Source organism: Platalea leucorodia (genome assembly GCF_965183815.1).
Source record: "Platalea leucorodia genome assembly, chromosome: 9".
NCBI classification, from domain to species: domain Eukaryota; kingdom Metazoa; phylum Chordata; class Aves; order Pelecaniformes; family Threskiornithidae; genus Platalea; species Platalea leucorodia.
In genome coordinates this window covers 48,312,464-48,328,676 of record NC_138831.1, presented here as the reverse complement: position 1 = coordinate 48,328,676, position 16,213 = coordinate 48,312,464, and the positions used below count along the sequence as shown (strand labels likewise).

Sequence of the window (16,213 nt, the reverse complement as noted above, 5' to 3'; positions counted from 1 at the left end):
TGTCTTCAAGATAAATGCATATTTAGGCAATTTATTAAAGCCCGTTTCTCTATTGTCTCTTGGCACCAAAGACCAATCTATAATAGCTGTTTTCTGGAAAATCTTAGTGCGGCCTGACTCCTCGTTTGCTGTTTGGCTGTGAGGTCGCATCCACGGCCATCTGCCATTTTGCAGTTGGCAGGTGGGGAACACGCATCTTAAAAATCATTGCTTTGACTTTCCATTACAAAGAAAGGGCTTTTAAGAGCTCGTGTGCAGCATCTGAGACCAAGAATCTGTCTGCTCTCAATTACAATTCTATTATGCTGTAGAGCTGAGGCACACAGCTGTATTTTGCTAAGGGAGAAAGGTCTGCCTTTAATTTGGCCTTGTCAGAGGCAGGACCTGCTTTCCAGGAGGCTGAAGAGGGTCTCCTTTTAATGACTGCCTGAAATGACTGAAGACTCTGTTGTCTTTACCACCACACGATTCCTGAGTCACGTACAACAGTGCTGCTAATTCTTTGCTTCTGCTTATGACAGCTCACGACTTTTTCTTGCTCTCTCCTAACTGCTTTTAAACAAATGCGGATGTCATAAAAACTTGACTACGTGCTTTTGTATACAGCTTTGGTGAGGGTGTTTTTTAAGTCGGGAGCACAGGAGCTGCCTGACCCCAGCTGACACCTCCGCAGGGATTGCCAGCCAGAACAGAGCCAGCTCTGACGCTGCAGTCCTGGGGAACGAGCCAGGCGTCACTCTCAGGGTGATGCTGCTAGATGCTCCCAAAAGAAAAGTATGAGCCATCGCTGTGCGGTGCCAAACGTGGCTGCAGCATTTAACCTATTATCACATCCTCTGGGTTCACAGAAATGTCACAGCTCACGAAAAAAAACCTTCCCTCGATAGCAGTGGATCCAGAAATGATTTTGCCTCCTCTTGCTCAGGGGGCCATGAGGGCTGGGGAAGTATTTTTCCAGGGCCACAGAAGCAGTGGCTTGGTGACATTCAGCAGGATTTGAGATCTGGGGGTGGTCAACCGCTTCCCTTCGCATGCCACCTTCAGTCCATGTCATCCGCGCTGTGGTTCACCCGCCTGCAAAGCCCTACTGCCGCCAGCTGAGCCCTGCCGGCGGGGCCAAGCGCCTTGGCCGCAGCAGCCCAACGCTGCCGCCGGGCAGCGTGCCAGCCTCGGACCGAGTGACCTGCTTTACGTTGGAGCTGCCTGGCCGAACACGGCAGGCTGAGCCGTCTCAGCTCCCCCGCGGCTACCCCCAGCTCTTCCTCGCTGTTCCCCAGATTCCTAAAGGAGGGGGTGTGGTGACACTTGAAAGCGCATTTTGTATCTCACAGGCGAAGGCTGGATGTCACGCCACAGCCTGTGGCGTGTTCCCAGCCCATCACGGCTGCTCCGAGACCGGGAACGCACATTGAAGTGCCAGAGCAACTGTCTCAAGTGCTGCAGGGGGAAGGTGCTTATGGGCAACTCTGTGTCCAGGAGCAAAGGCTGAGCTGCTCCTTGGGTGGAGGAGAGAAAGCACCAAGCGCTGCAGTTGTTGCGGAAGGCTGACCTGGCTGCGTAGCAGGAAGGGAGCAGCATGTGTTTGAACAAGCACAGTCCCATCGGCTAAGCGCACGGGAGCCAACTCTATCCAAAAGGAAAACAGCTTGCTTGCTGCTAGACATCTGCACGAAGCAGGCTCCCAGCCCGCTCTGCCTCCATTTCTGCAGATTTAGTCTGCGCTTGGAAGCACCAGAAGCAGAGAGGGAACCTCTGGTGACATCTTCGTGCTGCTTTAGGGTACCGCTGATAGCAAAGCCAAGCGCTGATCGAGGGGCTCGGGCGCTGGGCTGGCTGCCGGCCCTGCGTGCTGCCCTGCCCGGCCGTGAGCTGCAGGGAGGCCTGGGGTGGCCAAGGGCAGCGCGGAGCAGGGACCTCGCCTCCGCCAGGAGCGGCCTTGCTCCGCGGAGGCACGGCTGCCCCGCTCACCGGCACGGCTGCGGCCGGACCGCTCCGCTCCGGGGTGCCGGGACACCGGGGAGGGGGCCCGGGAGGCCTGGGGACGCTTTTGCGAGGGGCAGAGGCGTTGGCGGGACACCGGGGCCCTCTGCTGACGGGCCGCCGCGGTGCCACCGCTGGGGGAGAGCGGCTGCCCGGGGCGCGGCGCCTTGGCCCTCCCCGCAGGGTTCAACTGCACGGAAAATCACGGCGAAAAGACCTTTATGGGGGCGAGAGTGAGGAGGGGACGGAGGCCGGAGGAGAAGGGCTGCAGGACGCCCGGGGCCCCCGCCCGGCCGCCCCGGCGGCTCGGGGAGGAGGCGCTGAGGAGAGGGCGGGCGGCGGGGCGGTGCCTGCCCCTCGCTCGCTGCCTCGGCGCTCGGCTGGGCGGCCTGGCGCGGCTCGGCGCTCGGCGGGTTGGCCTGGCGCGGCGCGGCGCGGCCTGGTGGCGGTGAGGAGCGGCGCGGCGCGGCGCGGCCCGGCGGGATGGTGAAGCTGACGGCGGAGCTGATCGAGCAGGCGGCGCAGTACACCAACGCCGTCCGCGACCGCGAGCTCGACCTGCGCGGTGGGCGGGCTCGGCGGGGCTCTGAGGGGGGCACCGTGCCGGGGGCGGTGCGGCCTGTGCCGGGAAGCGGCCTGCGGCGGGCTGGGGCCTGTGGTGGGGCCTGGGGCCTGCAGCGGGAGAAGGGGCTCCGGCAGGACGGGGGGACCCGGGGGGGAGGTTGCTGGAGGGGCCTGCAATGGCCGGGGCGCTTGGGGGGCGGGAGGTTAAAGAGGTTCCAGTGGTAGGGGAATCTGGAGCGGGGTGAGGGGGTGGGATGGAAGGGGAATTTGGGGAAAATGTGGGAGGAACCTGCAGTGGTGGGGGTGGGACACAGCAGGGACATGCCAGAAAGGTGGACTTGCGCTGAGGGGGTGCATACAGGGAGGGAGCTGGGGTGTTTGCTGAGGGGGAGGAAGAGGGGTGCTGTGAAAAGGCTGCGGGGGCTGCTGACTTTGAGGGGCGGGAGAGTTTGGTCTAAGGTGATGTGGGGGAGAGTTGTTCTGGAGGTGTTTTGACTGAGACTATCTGCATCCTCGCTCCGTCCAGATATGCCCCCTGTACACTCTGTCTCCTGCTTTGTTCTGTTCTCCTGTGGGCACTATCTAATCCCTGCCTTGCACTCTCTCCCCAGGCTATAAAATCCCTGTTATTGAGAACTTGGGTGCCACTCTGGACCAGTTTGATGCAATTGATTTCTCTGACAATGAGATCCGTAAACTGGATGGGTTCCCTCTGTTGAGAAGGCTGAAAACTCTTCTGATGAATAACAATAGGATTTGGTAAGTGGTTGTATTTTGGCCAGATGGGGCCCTGGGGCAGAGGAAAATGCTCTTGGGAGGGACGAGTGCATGTGTCGTTCAGTGCTGGGAGGTGTAGAAGTGTTTTATGGAAAAAAAATGGGCACTGAGTACTGCATAGGCCTTCTTCAAGTTGCCTGCTTCATTCAGTGCAAAAGTCAGTCTTCATTTTTTAGACTGGACAATGAGATGCAGAATTTGGAATTTGGCCAGAACTTTGGATTTAACTTATCATCCCCATAAAGACAAGAAAATGGGGATACCTGCAAGTGAATGAACATAAATCTCATATTGCATCTAATTACAGCGACGGCTGGTATTTATTGCCAGCTTTATTAGAAGAAGTATTGTAGGGGATGTTAACCCAAGCTTCTGCCAGCATCAGACTGGGTTGTTTTATTGGGGGTATCCCCTATGGTATCGTATTTCTGCATGTCTTTTCAGCATTGCTAATTGCGAATTTAAACCTTTGGTTTTTGTTCTTCTTTAGTCGGATTGGTGAAAACCTTGAACAGGCTCTGCCCAGCCTGACAGAGCTCATTCTTACCAACAACAACATTGCTGAATTGGTAAGCTATCGACGCAGGATAAATCTAAACAAGCTTAAATTTGTGTTGATGACAATCTTTCTAATGAACGTTTTTCCTGAGTATTGTCAGATGCTTTTGGTAATAGTTGGTACTAGTCGTTTTTCTAATTAGCCTTTTTTTCTTTTTCTTTAGAGTAACATCATATGGTTTCGGTAGTAGTTAATGGCATACATATTTTAACGAACATAATTTGCAGCATGCAGTGGAACAGCAGTCACAAAGTCTTAGTGATTTTCCTGTTAAACTAATTGTAGTAATTCTAATGGGTCTCTAAAATAGATACGAGTTCAGGAACTTTGTTTTCAAATGTTTGATTCTCACTAAATGGACTTACAATTTCTTACTGTGTTCCCATTACGTAGGGTGAACTGGATCCGTTATCAACTATTAAATCGTTGACTTACCTGAGGTATGTAATCTTAAAAAGAAAAGCTACTCTTTTTCTGCTGTTTGAACTCTGCTGCTGGCCTGGCTCTTTGCTTTGATCTGGAATCCTCTCCTTTTTATGAGCTGTGACAGATTCTTTATGCTTAAAAATGGAATCGATAAACAACTTTTCCACTATGCTTCAGAAATACCTGGTATTTAATGGGTGAGGCTTTAGTAAATGACTGAGGCTGTCATTTTACTGACAGACTGTTGGACCAATGAGATGCAACATCTCTACAATAATCAATATGCGAGGACTGAAGTAACCTTATCCTTTAAGAAACTAAAAACTAAAGGTTTAAACTGTTGTTACAAAATGCTTTAAAATACATGCAAACAGTGACTTTTCAGTAACGTTACATTTGGTGCAAGGGACAAATAAAGAAAAGCAATTTGTCCTGTGATTTTTTTGGTTGATCAGTGTTCAGGTAGGAAATGTGATGGTTTAGTTATTTGTTGGGGTTTTTGTTTTAATATTTTGGTGTAAAGTTCATGTTGTTCTTCAATAAAATCGACTTAATTGATAAAATACTTTAAAGTGCAAGTTTTTACTATATTTTTGTAGTACCAGAGAACGCTGTCACTAGGCTTATTTCGTGGTGTTTTTTGTTGTCTGTTATAGCAGAAGGCAGATGAATGCATTTTAAGTATATTAATGTATTTCAATATCGGTATATTTTAAAATATTTTATATTAAGAACCTCTTTATAACCTTTATTTACTTTGTAGCATTTTAAGGAATCCTGTAACAAATAAGAAGCATTACAGATTGTATGTAATCCACAAAGTTCCCCAGGTCAGAGTGCTGGATTTTCAAAAAGTGAAACTCAAAGTAAGTCTGCTTTCTGCTGATTCAGCACAAGATGTATACTTTTTTTTTTTTTCCCTTGTTACGTTCTTGAAAATTCAGCGGTAACAGTGAGCTTTTTGCCATAGTTGTAAATTTTATTGAAACTTTGTATCATGAGTGGCTCTAAAACAGCCTCTTTGTTTTCCTTCATGGTTTCATTCTGTTAAGGATATAGTCTGTATAGTTATGTTTAATTAAGTTTTACTACCTTTGTTTGTTTAGTCTGATTCTTTTCTGGCCCTCTGGTGTTGGTAGAAAGACAGACCTCTAGAGAAAGAAATGAGCAATCGCAACAGAGCCCTCTGCTTTCAGTGAAGATGCAGTGTGGGAAAGAGCTCTTACTGGGTTGTTACGGCTTGAGTCTGAGCATTTGGGCAATGTTTATGTGCTTGTTCTTACGTCTGGTCTCCCCGTACCAATGTTCACTGATGAAGATGAGCCAAAGCGTCTTTCTTTGCAAAGACAGAAGCTTTGCAAAATGCAATGTTCTTAAATTAACTTTGTGTGTGTGGTATCGCTGTAGGAGCGACAGGAGGCAGAGAAAATGTTCAAGGGCAAACGGGGTGCACAGCTTGCAAAGGATATTGCCAGGAGAACAAAAACGTAAGATAAAAAAAACAAATTTACACTGGCATTCTCCTTCAGAAACACCACTTTCTTTGTGTGAGGTATTAGGCAGTGAACTGAAATACCAGCTGCTGGCAGGATGCCTTAAAAGCTTTGGTAGCCACAGGTGCCTTGTCCAAGCATCCCGATTTTTGGATGGTGGTGAATACATCTCAGAAATATTTTTGAAAGAGAGATTTGGTCAGGGTGGATTGATTTAAGCCAACAAGCAGGAAACTTTCATTTTATTTCTTCTTTTTGTTATTTAACTGCAGAGAGGTGGCCATTGTTTATTTTGGTTTTGTTTTTTTTTTTTTTTTTTTCTAGATAATTGGTAATTAAAATTTTTTGTCCTGCCAGGGAATATAAACTGTAAAATCTGCTGTAGCTAGGAGGATAAATGCAAATGAAAATCTTAAGAATTAAACTAAATAAGCATATATTCTAAAGTGGTACGTCATAGGTTTTGTTTAATCTTTCATCAACCTGTTTGGAAACCAGAATTCGGATCATGTATAGGAACAGCATTTCCAAATTCATAGTGAAATAAAAAAACATCTTGAACATACTTAGTATTTAAAACGATAATAGATAGACTCTAGCTCTAGTTTATGAGTAGCAAAGGGTTCAGGTCCGTGGTAGTTTTAGAACAAGTAGGTGATTGAACTAAACGGCTCAATAAACAGATACGAAGAAAATCTTTCTATAGCTGCAAAAGAGGTTGCAGCACTGATGCTGGGTCAGCACTTCAGGAAATTCTTTCCAGCTGCTTACTCAGTGACATCCATTTTCGCAGACTACAGGTTTTTTTTTTTCTTAAAGCAGCAGCAGATAACCTTTTTCTTTTGAGCGTTAAGATTACATCCAGTCTAGTGTAGGCTTTCATATAGGCTGTTGTAATATATTAGACATAGGAGAAGAGGAAACTGAATTTCAGTCACTCTGTATTTATCCACCCTGCTTTTGTAACGGCGACAGACCACCTGAGTGTTCAACAACATCCAAATCGAACAGCTTTTGTCAACTGCTTAATTTATAAAGTTACAGTCGCCTCTCTTTATGAGGAGATGAAAAGGTGGGGGGGAGATGGGACAGCGAGGACAAGTTGCTGGTGTTTCTGAAGGAGGCAATTCTTCACTGTATCAGTTTGTTAACAAAGATAAGATACTACACTTGATTGAATGAAATGCTTCCAAACCTAGTTTGGAAGCTAGAGAAGCACGTACTCTTCAAAGGGTGTAACGGGTCTTTATTTTTTCCTTTGAAGCTTCAATCCAGGTGCTGGTCTGCCAACTGACAAAAAGAAAGCTGGGCCCTCCCCAGGGGATGTTGAGGCAATTAAGGTAAGTGTGGCAGGACAACAGAAGCGGAGGAAAAGAACTGGCATGGATCCAAACTGAACAAAAGTTTCCTTCCTCCTGGCCACCCCGGACTCTGTTCAGATGAACAGAACAGTGTGTCGTAACTTTTGTTTTAGATACTTCTTCTGTAATTTTTTTGTGTTATGACATACCTGGGTTTTGAGAACTGTAATTAAACTTTGGTCTGAGCTTAGAGCTCTCCCAGGATAGAGCGGCTTGTTTGATAAGAGGGGATGTAAGATTGTGCTGTGTCATTTGTAGAATTTCCTAGAATTTTGTAGAGCTTTCTTATAAAAGCTTAGCTTCACTTAACTGGAAAAAAATCTTGGTTTTACGTTTATTCTAAACAGACTGAAATACTGTATGTGAAGATTCATCCTGTTCTTTTGTCTGTTTTTTAGACCGCTATAGCAAACGCCACGACCTTGGCTGAAGTGGAGCGACTGAAAGGCTTACTACAGGCTGGTCAGATTCCTGGCAGAGAACGAAAATCAGGTCACTCTCTACTTCTGTTACTTGTGTTTCCCAAACAGAACCTACCTCTCTTTATTGCTTCCAGATGCTTTATGGGATCTCAGTAGGGAGTTACCCTGGAAGGGCCAAACAGTTAGCGAGTTGAAAAAACTGTTTAAAATGAGTGTAATTTTATAGTCTGAATAATTGAGGATCGCATCCGTAAGACTGTGCAATCGGCATATTAACCGCCTGGCCTCTGGAGCGCAGTTCAGGGCTGTTAGACCTGGCGTCCCTCGAGAACGAGGTGCCAAATGTCAGCCCTAAGCGCTTCGCTGTATTGGCTAACTCCAAACAGTTCATCCCAGTTAATTACAAAAAAACCCCAAAAAAACCAACCAACCAACCAACCAACCAAACAAACAAAAAAAAGATTAATTACAAAGTATGTCTGGACTCTGCTCTGAGCATTAGTGCCTCAGGTGGGGGTATGGGAAGGTCTCAGGGATCTCCGAGAGGTCTCTGCATGGACAAATCAAAGCTGCAGACCGGCAATATTGCCTCTTCTCTGTGTATTAGAGCTATGTAGATTTTTTTTTTTTTTTCTGTAGCGGTTTTTAATTCGCGTTGCTACTGCCCCTCTTCAGAGGGGTGAAAATTACCATTGCCCCTGGGCGGGGGGAGAGAACTAAGGCTTGCAGTAACCGCCCTGAAACTCTGACGTGTCCTTTCAGGCCCGTCGGAGGACGCCGAAGAGGAAATGGAGGAAGACACGGTTCCCAACGGATCCTGAGCCCGGCTGCGCCCGGGCCCCGGCTGCGCCCCCAGCCCTTCCCTGCCCCGGGGCCGCTCCCCCCGCAGGGGGCTCAGGCCGGCCCCGCCGCGGGCAGCCGCCCCCCCGTACCCCGCCCTTGCGCCGTTCGGCGTTCAATAAACGAACGTTTCCTTTTTCTCCCCGCGGTGCGGCGTCCCCTGCCCCGGCCGGGCGGCAGCGGAGCGGGGCGGCAGCGGAGCGGGGCGGCGGGACGGGGCGGCCATGGCGGCGGGAGAGGGAGGCACCCTTCCCGCGCACCCCGATTGGCTCCGGTGCGCCCGTCACCTCCTCTCTCATTGGCCGGCGTAGCGGTCATGTCACCGTCTTTGCTCGCTGCCGCCTTCCCATTGGCCTGCGAGGGGAGGCCTCGCTCCCTGGTTGGTTCTCTGGGGGGGGAGGACGGGGAGGGCGGCGATTGGCGCTGCCGGACGTGAGGCGGCGGCGGCGGCGGCGGCGATGGAGCCGGGGGGCGGCGGGCCCGCCGCGGGGCCCGGGCAGGCGGCGCTGGGCCGGGGCGGCCTCGAGTTCCTCCAGCACACGGGTGAGGGGGCGGGGGGGCGTCCCGGGCTGAGGGGAGGCGGGGGTGGCGGCGGGGCTGAGGGGAGCGCGGCGGACTCGTGAGGAGAGGAGCCGGGTCCCGTCCGGGCGTCCTCCCCCTTCTCGCCTCCTGGCTGGGCGGGCTCCTTCCCCCGTAGCCTGCTCTCACCTCCGGCTTGTCCCCGTCCCAGTGGGCTCCCTGCTGTCCAGCTATGGCTGGTACATCCTCCTGGCCGCCGTCGCCATCTATCTCCTCGTCCAGAAGGTGTCCCAGAGCCTGGCGGCCAGGCCCAGCAGCCGGCCCGCGGCAGCTGACGCGGCAGTGGGTGAGTAAATATTCGCTTTTTAAAGCTGTACAGGGTGGAGCCTGTGTCTCTTCGAGGTTCCTGCCAGCGCTCCGCAGTCGTGGTGGGACGTCTGACAGCTGCTCGGATCCGCACACACAGAGTCTTTATTTAATGACAGCCAAAAAGAGATTCAGTTCTGGGGGGTTTGAACGGTGAGCCGTGCTCAGGATAACTGTTTAGGCCCACGAAAGCATCCAGATCATATTCCTGAAGAGATCACTGGGGAAAGGTCGGAGCAAGAGAAGTGTTTTTAAAAGGTTGTGTCAAGGAAGGATTGTGTCCCAAAGCAATATGGTTGGGAGAGGAGGAGCGGGGCATTGCAGAACAAGGGGATGGCCGGTCTTTGATAGTGCAGAAGCTGGGAGAACCACCTGGTTCAAATGAGTTGTGGGCAGTTATCAAATAACTTCTGGATTTAGGGAAGAAAAACAAAACATCCAAATCTAAATACGGGGGAAAAAACCCTTTTGTCTAATATTAAGTTTTTATTAATATTTATCGTCTCTCTCCTTCCAATTATTCCTTCATAGTTCCTGCTCTGGCAGGATTGTATGCATTTGGGGTGTAACTGCCTCTCGTCTGTGTTATCTTCAAGTGTGGCATAGGTTGTAAGTCTTACACAGTCGTGATCCTGCCTCATTTGCAGACTCGCTGCCATAAAGCACAGGCTGTGCTTAGGTAACTGCCAAAACAATAAGTGCTTGGCGCTGATTCCTTTGGCATCTTGGCATGGCACTACATGGGCCCCAGAAAATATTACTCATGTGCCCATATCCCACTGGTGTTCTTTTGTAATGCTAATTAAATCTTGATTTAATTGCCAAAACTGCCTATAAAATGAAATTACTAAAAGTACTGAAATTTCTTTTGCGTGTTCATCGTTGGATGGTAGCAAATGTATAAGGAGACAAACAAACAGAGATACTTCAGCTACTGAGAAGAAAAGAGAGCAATGTTTAGCTTTGGATATAATTTTTATTTTGACTTCTCTCTCCTAAAGGCCAGCCATGAAGAGAGGTGGTTACTCAATGTAGATTTTCTGAGACTAAAAGTTTTCTCTTGAGATATGTGTGATATTTGTAAGTAATTTCTCTGCTGATGGAGCATGTTAAATCTGTCACTGCTTCGCTGCCATAATGAAACAAGCAGGACCAATTGCCAGAGGAGTGGGAGTGAGTGTGGGCCGGTTGCCTCATGCTTCTGCGTAAAAGAAGTTCTCTGGGTAAAAACGGAATCCCTGCAAAGCTTGGGTGATATTTCTGAAATTATTTGTATCAAATAAATCCTTCAGAAATAGAAGCAAGTATCCTAGAAGTGTGAATTTTAGTTTTTTATAGGTTCATTACATCGGTGTCCTTATTCATTAAAATCCCATTAAAGTAATTGCTCTAAAAATATTAAAATGTTTTGAAATTTAAATCAGCATGTAAATTACAGTAAAAGATTAGCTGGAAACTGAACTTGAGCTGTGATATTCTGCAAAGCAGCTGCAGGGAGAGATGTGAGCCTTTCCTTCTTACAATTCTTTGAGGAGACCATTTAGAATTTACTTTGAATAGCTTTGCAAACTCTTTCCCAATTTCCTAGAACCTGATGTGGTGGTAAGAAGGCAGGAAGCTTTGGCAGCAGCTCGCCTCAGGATGCAAGAGGAGTTGAATGCACAAGCAGAAAGATACAAAGAAAAACAAAGACAGGTAACTCTTTAACTCATAAATTTGTTGTCGAGTACTTCGCTGCTGTTGTAGAAAGGTTTATTCCATGCTAGGTACCAGAACAGGACAGTCACTCTCTCTGCTGGAATGTGAGTGGTGGGATTTTTCCCCCTCCTTTATCTGGCTCACTTTTGATACGGTTTGATCCACAGAGCAGTAACTAACGGGCGGTAGGTATCGCGACGGACCTGCAGTGATGCAAGCACATACTCATATGCTGTGCTGACCTGATGTCTTGATGCTCTTTGTTGAATAGAATGATTGATACGTGTAGTATTCTGCCCCTTCCTGAAGTAATTAATCTCTGTGGCACTTGCTTCTCCGCAAGTAATTGTGTGCGTGGGACACTGTGGGCCTGATCTTTTTTTTTTTACAGGTAAATCTGTACCTACGGAAACTTAGTTATATGTGCAGTGAGTGGCTGGAGGGGATTTACTGGCATTTAGACTGACTGTACTACCACATACATGTATTTTCTGTTCTTAATGGCAAATACTAGTTCTTAGAAATGTAGCTTAGTGTTGCTGTAATTTAATGGTTTGAACTCCAGCTTGAGCTAAAGAGGAATAGCATGTTGCTATGTGGGGCAGTGTAGAAAAGTGGATGTGATCAGCGTAACAATAATATTGCTCATTAATCCCAGCTCTTCTTCTATTTTTACTTTTGCAGTCAGATACATTCAGACCTCAGTTTATAGCTGATGCTTTAAGAAATATTGGCAATTAAAAACGAATGAAAAGTCATGTTGTGGAAGAAAATAGCCACTACATAGAAAATCTGGGTCTAGTGTGCTTGGACCTGGGGAGCTTTGCTTTCTTTGACTGGACGGAGTAGTGACCTCCTTCCCTTTCTATTTGTTGAGAAGGCGGCAGTCTGTCTTAACTATTAATTTATTTGGTTTTGTGGATAAATTGCTTTAGAAGAGAGCTGGGAGAACTGTTGATAATGTATATTGGGGTGTAAATATGTAGCTGGCTATCTTGTTCATTTGAAAAACACACTTTCTTCTGTAGAACCCTACATTGCGCATTAAATTACTATCATATGCAATATTCGTTACTCAGTACTTTTTATAAACTCAGGATTTAAGCTTGCCACTTGGTTCTGTTTTACTTTCAAAATGTTTTAAAGCATCAAGTGGTCAAAAGAAGCTGCAGACACAATCTGTGTATATTGAGGGACAGCGGTTTTTCTGCGGTTGGGAAGATGTGGGTGTTTAAAAAAGTAAATGCTTCCATAAGCTCGGAGATACTGCGTCAGATAAAGATAGATCTCTTGGTTTTTGATGAGTCTGTTGTAGCTGTTTCTGTAGCACTGGCGATTCTACTGGTTCTGAAATCTTAGTCTTGCATATCCCGGATTTGTTCCTTAGCTTGAAGAAGAGAAGCGAAGGCAGAAGATAGCTATGTGGGAAAGTATGCAAGAAGGAAAAAGCTATAAAGGAAACCTGAAACTGAATCAGGTAACAACTGTGTTGTTCATCAGGTTACAATTATGTTTATGTGATTGGATTAGCTGAAATTCGCGTTGGTTAATTTCTGAGTCACTTTTGCTTTTGTGAACAGCAAGAAGTAGAATCTGGTGCCTCCACCTCATCAGCAGTCCCGAAATCTAAACCAAACAAAAAGCCCTTGCGAGGAGGTGGTAAGTATGCAATCCTTAAGATATTCTGAGTATTTATCCAGCTGTGTACATAGTCATTGTACGTATTTTTTCTGTTCTTCGAGGAGGAAACAAAAAGTGCCTCACAAATGAGCTCTTTATCTCGAATCAGTGTGATCTGCTTTGCACTTTGTGCAAAACTTAACAGGACGTTTCTGTGGTGCTTTTCCCCGCGAAGTAGTGTATCAGTTTTCTTGTAAATGCTTTTGCCGCATTTACTGAGATTTTTGTCACTCAAAATTATAGATTCTTACAATATTTCCGGGATCCCTCCCCCGTTATTGTAAAAGTCCAGTATTTTAACATCTGGTCTGTCTTTCAATGACCTGTAGCACTAACTAAATGCGGGAAGAGGATATTTTACTTTGTATTATGTAGATTCGGGAAGATGAAAGACTTCATTAAGCAAAATGGGACCTTATTTATCAAATATTACAATAATGACCTATTGACTATATAAATCCTGCAGATGTATAAACTCTTATCAACTCTTGCAAACTGCCAGAGGATCTCATCATATGGCCTTACGTAGCCCGCGTTAGGATCAGTGCTGTAGGTGGGCCGTGCAGCTAGTCTCCTTTCTCTCCTCTTGGCCAAACAGCCTGTGCCATACCTGCAAGCGCTAATTTGGGTTTAATATTTTAATTACAATTTTCCATAGTGGAGGGGACCATCTAGACAGCCTCAATCGTATCAGACTAAAAGGGAAACCCACTTAGGGTGCAGCAATAAGTCAGTCACTTGATTAAATGTATGAAACCTGAAGATTCTTGATTAAACATATTAAACCTCAATAGTAGTTCAGTGCTGAAAGTTCTGCTTTGAATATTTTTACTAATAGCTTTTGACAACATCTGAAGGAACTGACCAATTGATTCACCTTATGTTGTTTAATATGAGTGCAGGCTAATGTCTGATACTGTGAAATATCCTTTATAGCTCTTGCACAGAATATTCGCCACGATGCGGGATGAGGAATGCATGGGTAGTAGCTGTGCTAAGAACCAGGATCAGGGCAGCTGGGCCGAGGCGCCCTTCCAGCTGCTACCTGTCCTAGTTTCATCCTAAGCAAAATCTTTGCTTAAGTAACAGATGATGGAATTGGAGGTCTCTGATCTTCTCATGAGGTAGATCAGCACGAAGTGAAAGAACCATCTGCGCTGTTCAGCTGCTGAATTAAGCTAGAAAGTCGAACTTGGCTAGTATGAGGAAAAATAAACTTCAAAGATGGAGGTGATGCTTGAAGGTTCAGTGGAACAGGTTGCTTTGAAACCTGCTTGGTTAGCAAGGCTGCTAGGTTTTTGGTTTTCTCTTTTTTTTTTGCCTCGTACAGAACAAATTGAGGACATCTGTCAAGTTGTATCTTTCCGAGTAGTACTCGTAAAGTGAAGTTGCCTATAGTTATGGCATTAGGAGGTTCAACTAAAGTACTGTTTGCCTTACTGCGTATACTTGACTTTTCAAATTCTTTTTGAAAAATCTTACGGGAGTAATGAGTGGATCCACTTTTTGACCTTTGGAGTATTCCTTACGGGACTGGAATAAAAGATGATTAGTTTAAGTCCCTAACTATTAGGGCTCTTGGAGAACAGATACACTCTGTTTACTGTAAGAGTTACTATTGTAACAAGAGTTACTATCGTAATGCAGAGCAGCATTAAAGCTTTAGTGCAGACTTAGAGAAATTAAATGGTAATCAATTTCAATTTAATTTAATCCCAATTGATCAAATTAAAACACGAGTGTTTTGCAATGGCTTTTACTGTTAGCACTACAAAAATAAACTCTCTCAAGTCTGGATATTTTCTCTGCTTTCATTTTCCTTAAAACGCTGCCTATGTAGCAAGTTAAACAAGGTGCAAATACTTATGAGATTTATTTTTTTGTGTTCCTTGTGTGTTGGTGAAGGCCTGTTGAGGATGAATATTAACACGGTGGATTTCTCCTCTGTACTTCTAGGCTATAACCCCCTGTCTGGAGAAGGAGGCGGAACTTGTTCCTGGAGACCCGGCCGGAGAGGCCCGTCAGCAGGTGGATGAGGCTAACCTCCCTAGTGTCTCGTGTCACTAGCAGGCTTGATCTTACCCACTGTCTTACTGCCTACAGATTGCGTGTCACAGTGACTCCTTTGGGACTGGGCTTAGTGCAGGTGTTAACTCGAAAACAGACTTACACCATTTCCAAATAGTAACGCAGAAGCTGGTACTACACAAGAAAAAGACCTGATCCTCTTAGAGAGGATGAAGAAAGAAACAATTTGAGCGTAATCAGATAATTTTCACTCTTCTGTAGAGAGGAAGCATGGTCTCCAGCCAAGGTGAATCACCTGGGATTGCGAGATCTGGGTTCTGTGGCTGGCTATTCAAAAGCCTGGCCTCAGGCAAATTTAATCATCTACGCTCAGTTTACCCCTGTAAAATGAGGATATTTACCATCCTCAGACATGTGTTACCAGATTTACTGTGTTTGGCTGGAAGGTACTTCAGAGGGGAGGAATATTGTCATTGTCAGATACCTTGAATTATAGGAAGAGGGACTTTTGGAAAAAAACAGAGGAACTGACAAACGCCAGGGATTTGCACCGCAGGCCAGGTATTGCAGAAGAGTCTCTGTGACAAGCTACCTTGAATGATGTTTTCCTTATAAATGGTAAACAAACCAGTGAGGATTACTGATGCTAGACAGCAGATGGGGGGTTCTTGCTATTCCTTTTTTTTTTTTTTTTTTTAATTTCAACTGCTTTGTAAAAACAAAATACTATTAATATTAAATATAATTGCAAACAAATCATAAATCCAGTATTTACTATCTTGTGGTTTTCTACAGCATCTTTTTATATAGGGGGCATATGTTCTAGTGCAATAAATGTGTATAAAGCAAGATGAGAGATCAAATGAAATGATTTTCATTTGACTACCTCCATAAACAAAAGGGGGTTTTCAGCTGTTCTTTTTGGCTTTTAACTGTTTTGTTTTATTTGGGTGTTCTGTGTTCCAAATCATGACTTTAGAAGAATCACCTTCAGGTTAAGACCAAATCAAGTTTTCCCAAGTTTAAAAAGTTAAACTCCCCGTTCTCTTCCTCGCCCCCAGTAAGCGATTCTGAAATCGGATAGACTGCATTACTGGTTGGTAAGCACTCCAGCTGTATTTGAACCTAAATCAAGAAAACACGTGACAAAGGGCTTTGCTCTAATAGAGCAGAGCGGGTTTCTTTCCAAATTACTGTCAACAAATATGGTTTGAGGAGGAGGGGATGCATGGGCACGGTCAACTCAAACACTGCAAGGTGTTCAAAGGGAAAAGAGAAGCCACAAACTGTGCTGAGGTCTGTGTGTTGTGGGCAGCAGGACTGCGCGTAGCTTTAGCAGTGCAGCATCAGGGTTGCACCTCGGGGACATTAAGAACTTACTTTGTGCTGCTTTCTGTTCTGAACGTGTCTCGGGGTGGGCACCGATAGCCCGGCTGCACGGCTGCCCTGAGTAACCCCGCTAGGTGCCGAGGTGTGTTCTCACCCTGCTGCCAGCTCGTG

The 16,213-nt window shown here is 46.2% G+C and overlaps 2 protein-coding genes across 2 annotated transcripts; both read left to right on the top strand.

Moving 5' to 3' along the window:
* Positions 1-2,409: 2,409 nt before the first annotated feature.
* SNRPA1 (small nuclear ribonucleoprotein polypeptide A') lies at positions 2,410-8,562 on the top strand. The gene is made up of 9 exons (XM_082321845.1): positions 2,410-2,545; positions 3,156-3,303; positions 3,812-3,890; positions 4,274-4,320; positions 5,070-5,172; positions 5,714-5,793; positions 7,064-7,139; positions 7,559-7,652; positions 8,345-8,562. The coding sequence occupies exons 1-9, from the start codon at positions 2,464-2,466 to the stop codon at positions 8,401-8,403; spliced, it is 768 nt and encodes a 255-aa protein (XP_082177971.1). The 5' UTR covers positions 2,410-2,463; the 3' UTR covers positions 8,404-8,562.
* Positions 8,563-8,633: 71 nt separating this feature from the next.
* On the top strand, positions 8,634-15,453 carry SELENOS (selenoprotein S). Its single transcript, XM_082321846.1, has 6 exons — positions 8,634-8,965; positions 9,153-9,287; positions 10,896-11,002; positions 12,393-12,482; positions 12,586-12,664; positions 14,642-15,453. The coding sequence occupies exons 1-6, from the start codon at positions 8,881-8,883 to the stop codon at positions 14,719-14,721; spliced, it is 576 nt and encodes a 191-aa protein (XP_082177972.1). The 5' UTR covers positions 8,634-8,880; the 3' UTR covers positions 14,722-15,453.
* Positions 15,454-16,213: the final 760 nt, after the last annotated feature.

Excerpts from the sequence above, each read along its gene's own strand:
- SNRPA1 (XM_082321845.1), top strand. The coding sequence starts at position 2,464 with ATGGTGAAGCTGACGGCGGAGCTGATCGAGCAGGCGGCGCAGTACACC. Across the intron at positions 3,304-3,811 it reads ATGAATAACAATAGGATTTG|TCGGATTGGTGAAAACCTTG; the intron begins GTAAGTGGTTGT and ends GTTCTTCTTTAG. Across the intron at positions 5,173-5,713 it reads TTCAAAAAGTGAAACTCAAA|GAGCGACAGGAGGCAGAGAA; the intron begins GTAAGTCTGCTT and ends GTATCGCTGTAG.
- SELENOS (XM_082321846.1), top strand. The coding sequence starts at position 8,881 with ATGGAGCCGGGGGGCGGCGGGCCCGCCGCGGGGCCCGGGCAGGCGGCG. Across the intron at positions 8,966-9,152 it reads CGAGTTCCTCCAGCACACGG|TGGGCTCCCTGCTGTCCAGC; the intron begins GTGAGGGGGCGG and ends TCCCCGTCCCAG. Across the intron at positions 11,003-12,392 it reads ACAAAGAAAAACAAAGACAG|CTTGAAGAAGAGAAGCGAAG; the intron begins GTAACTCTTTAA and ends TTTGTTCCTTAG.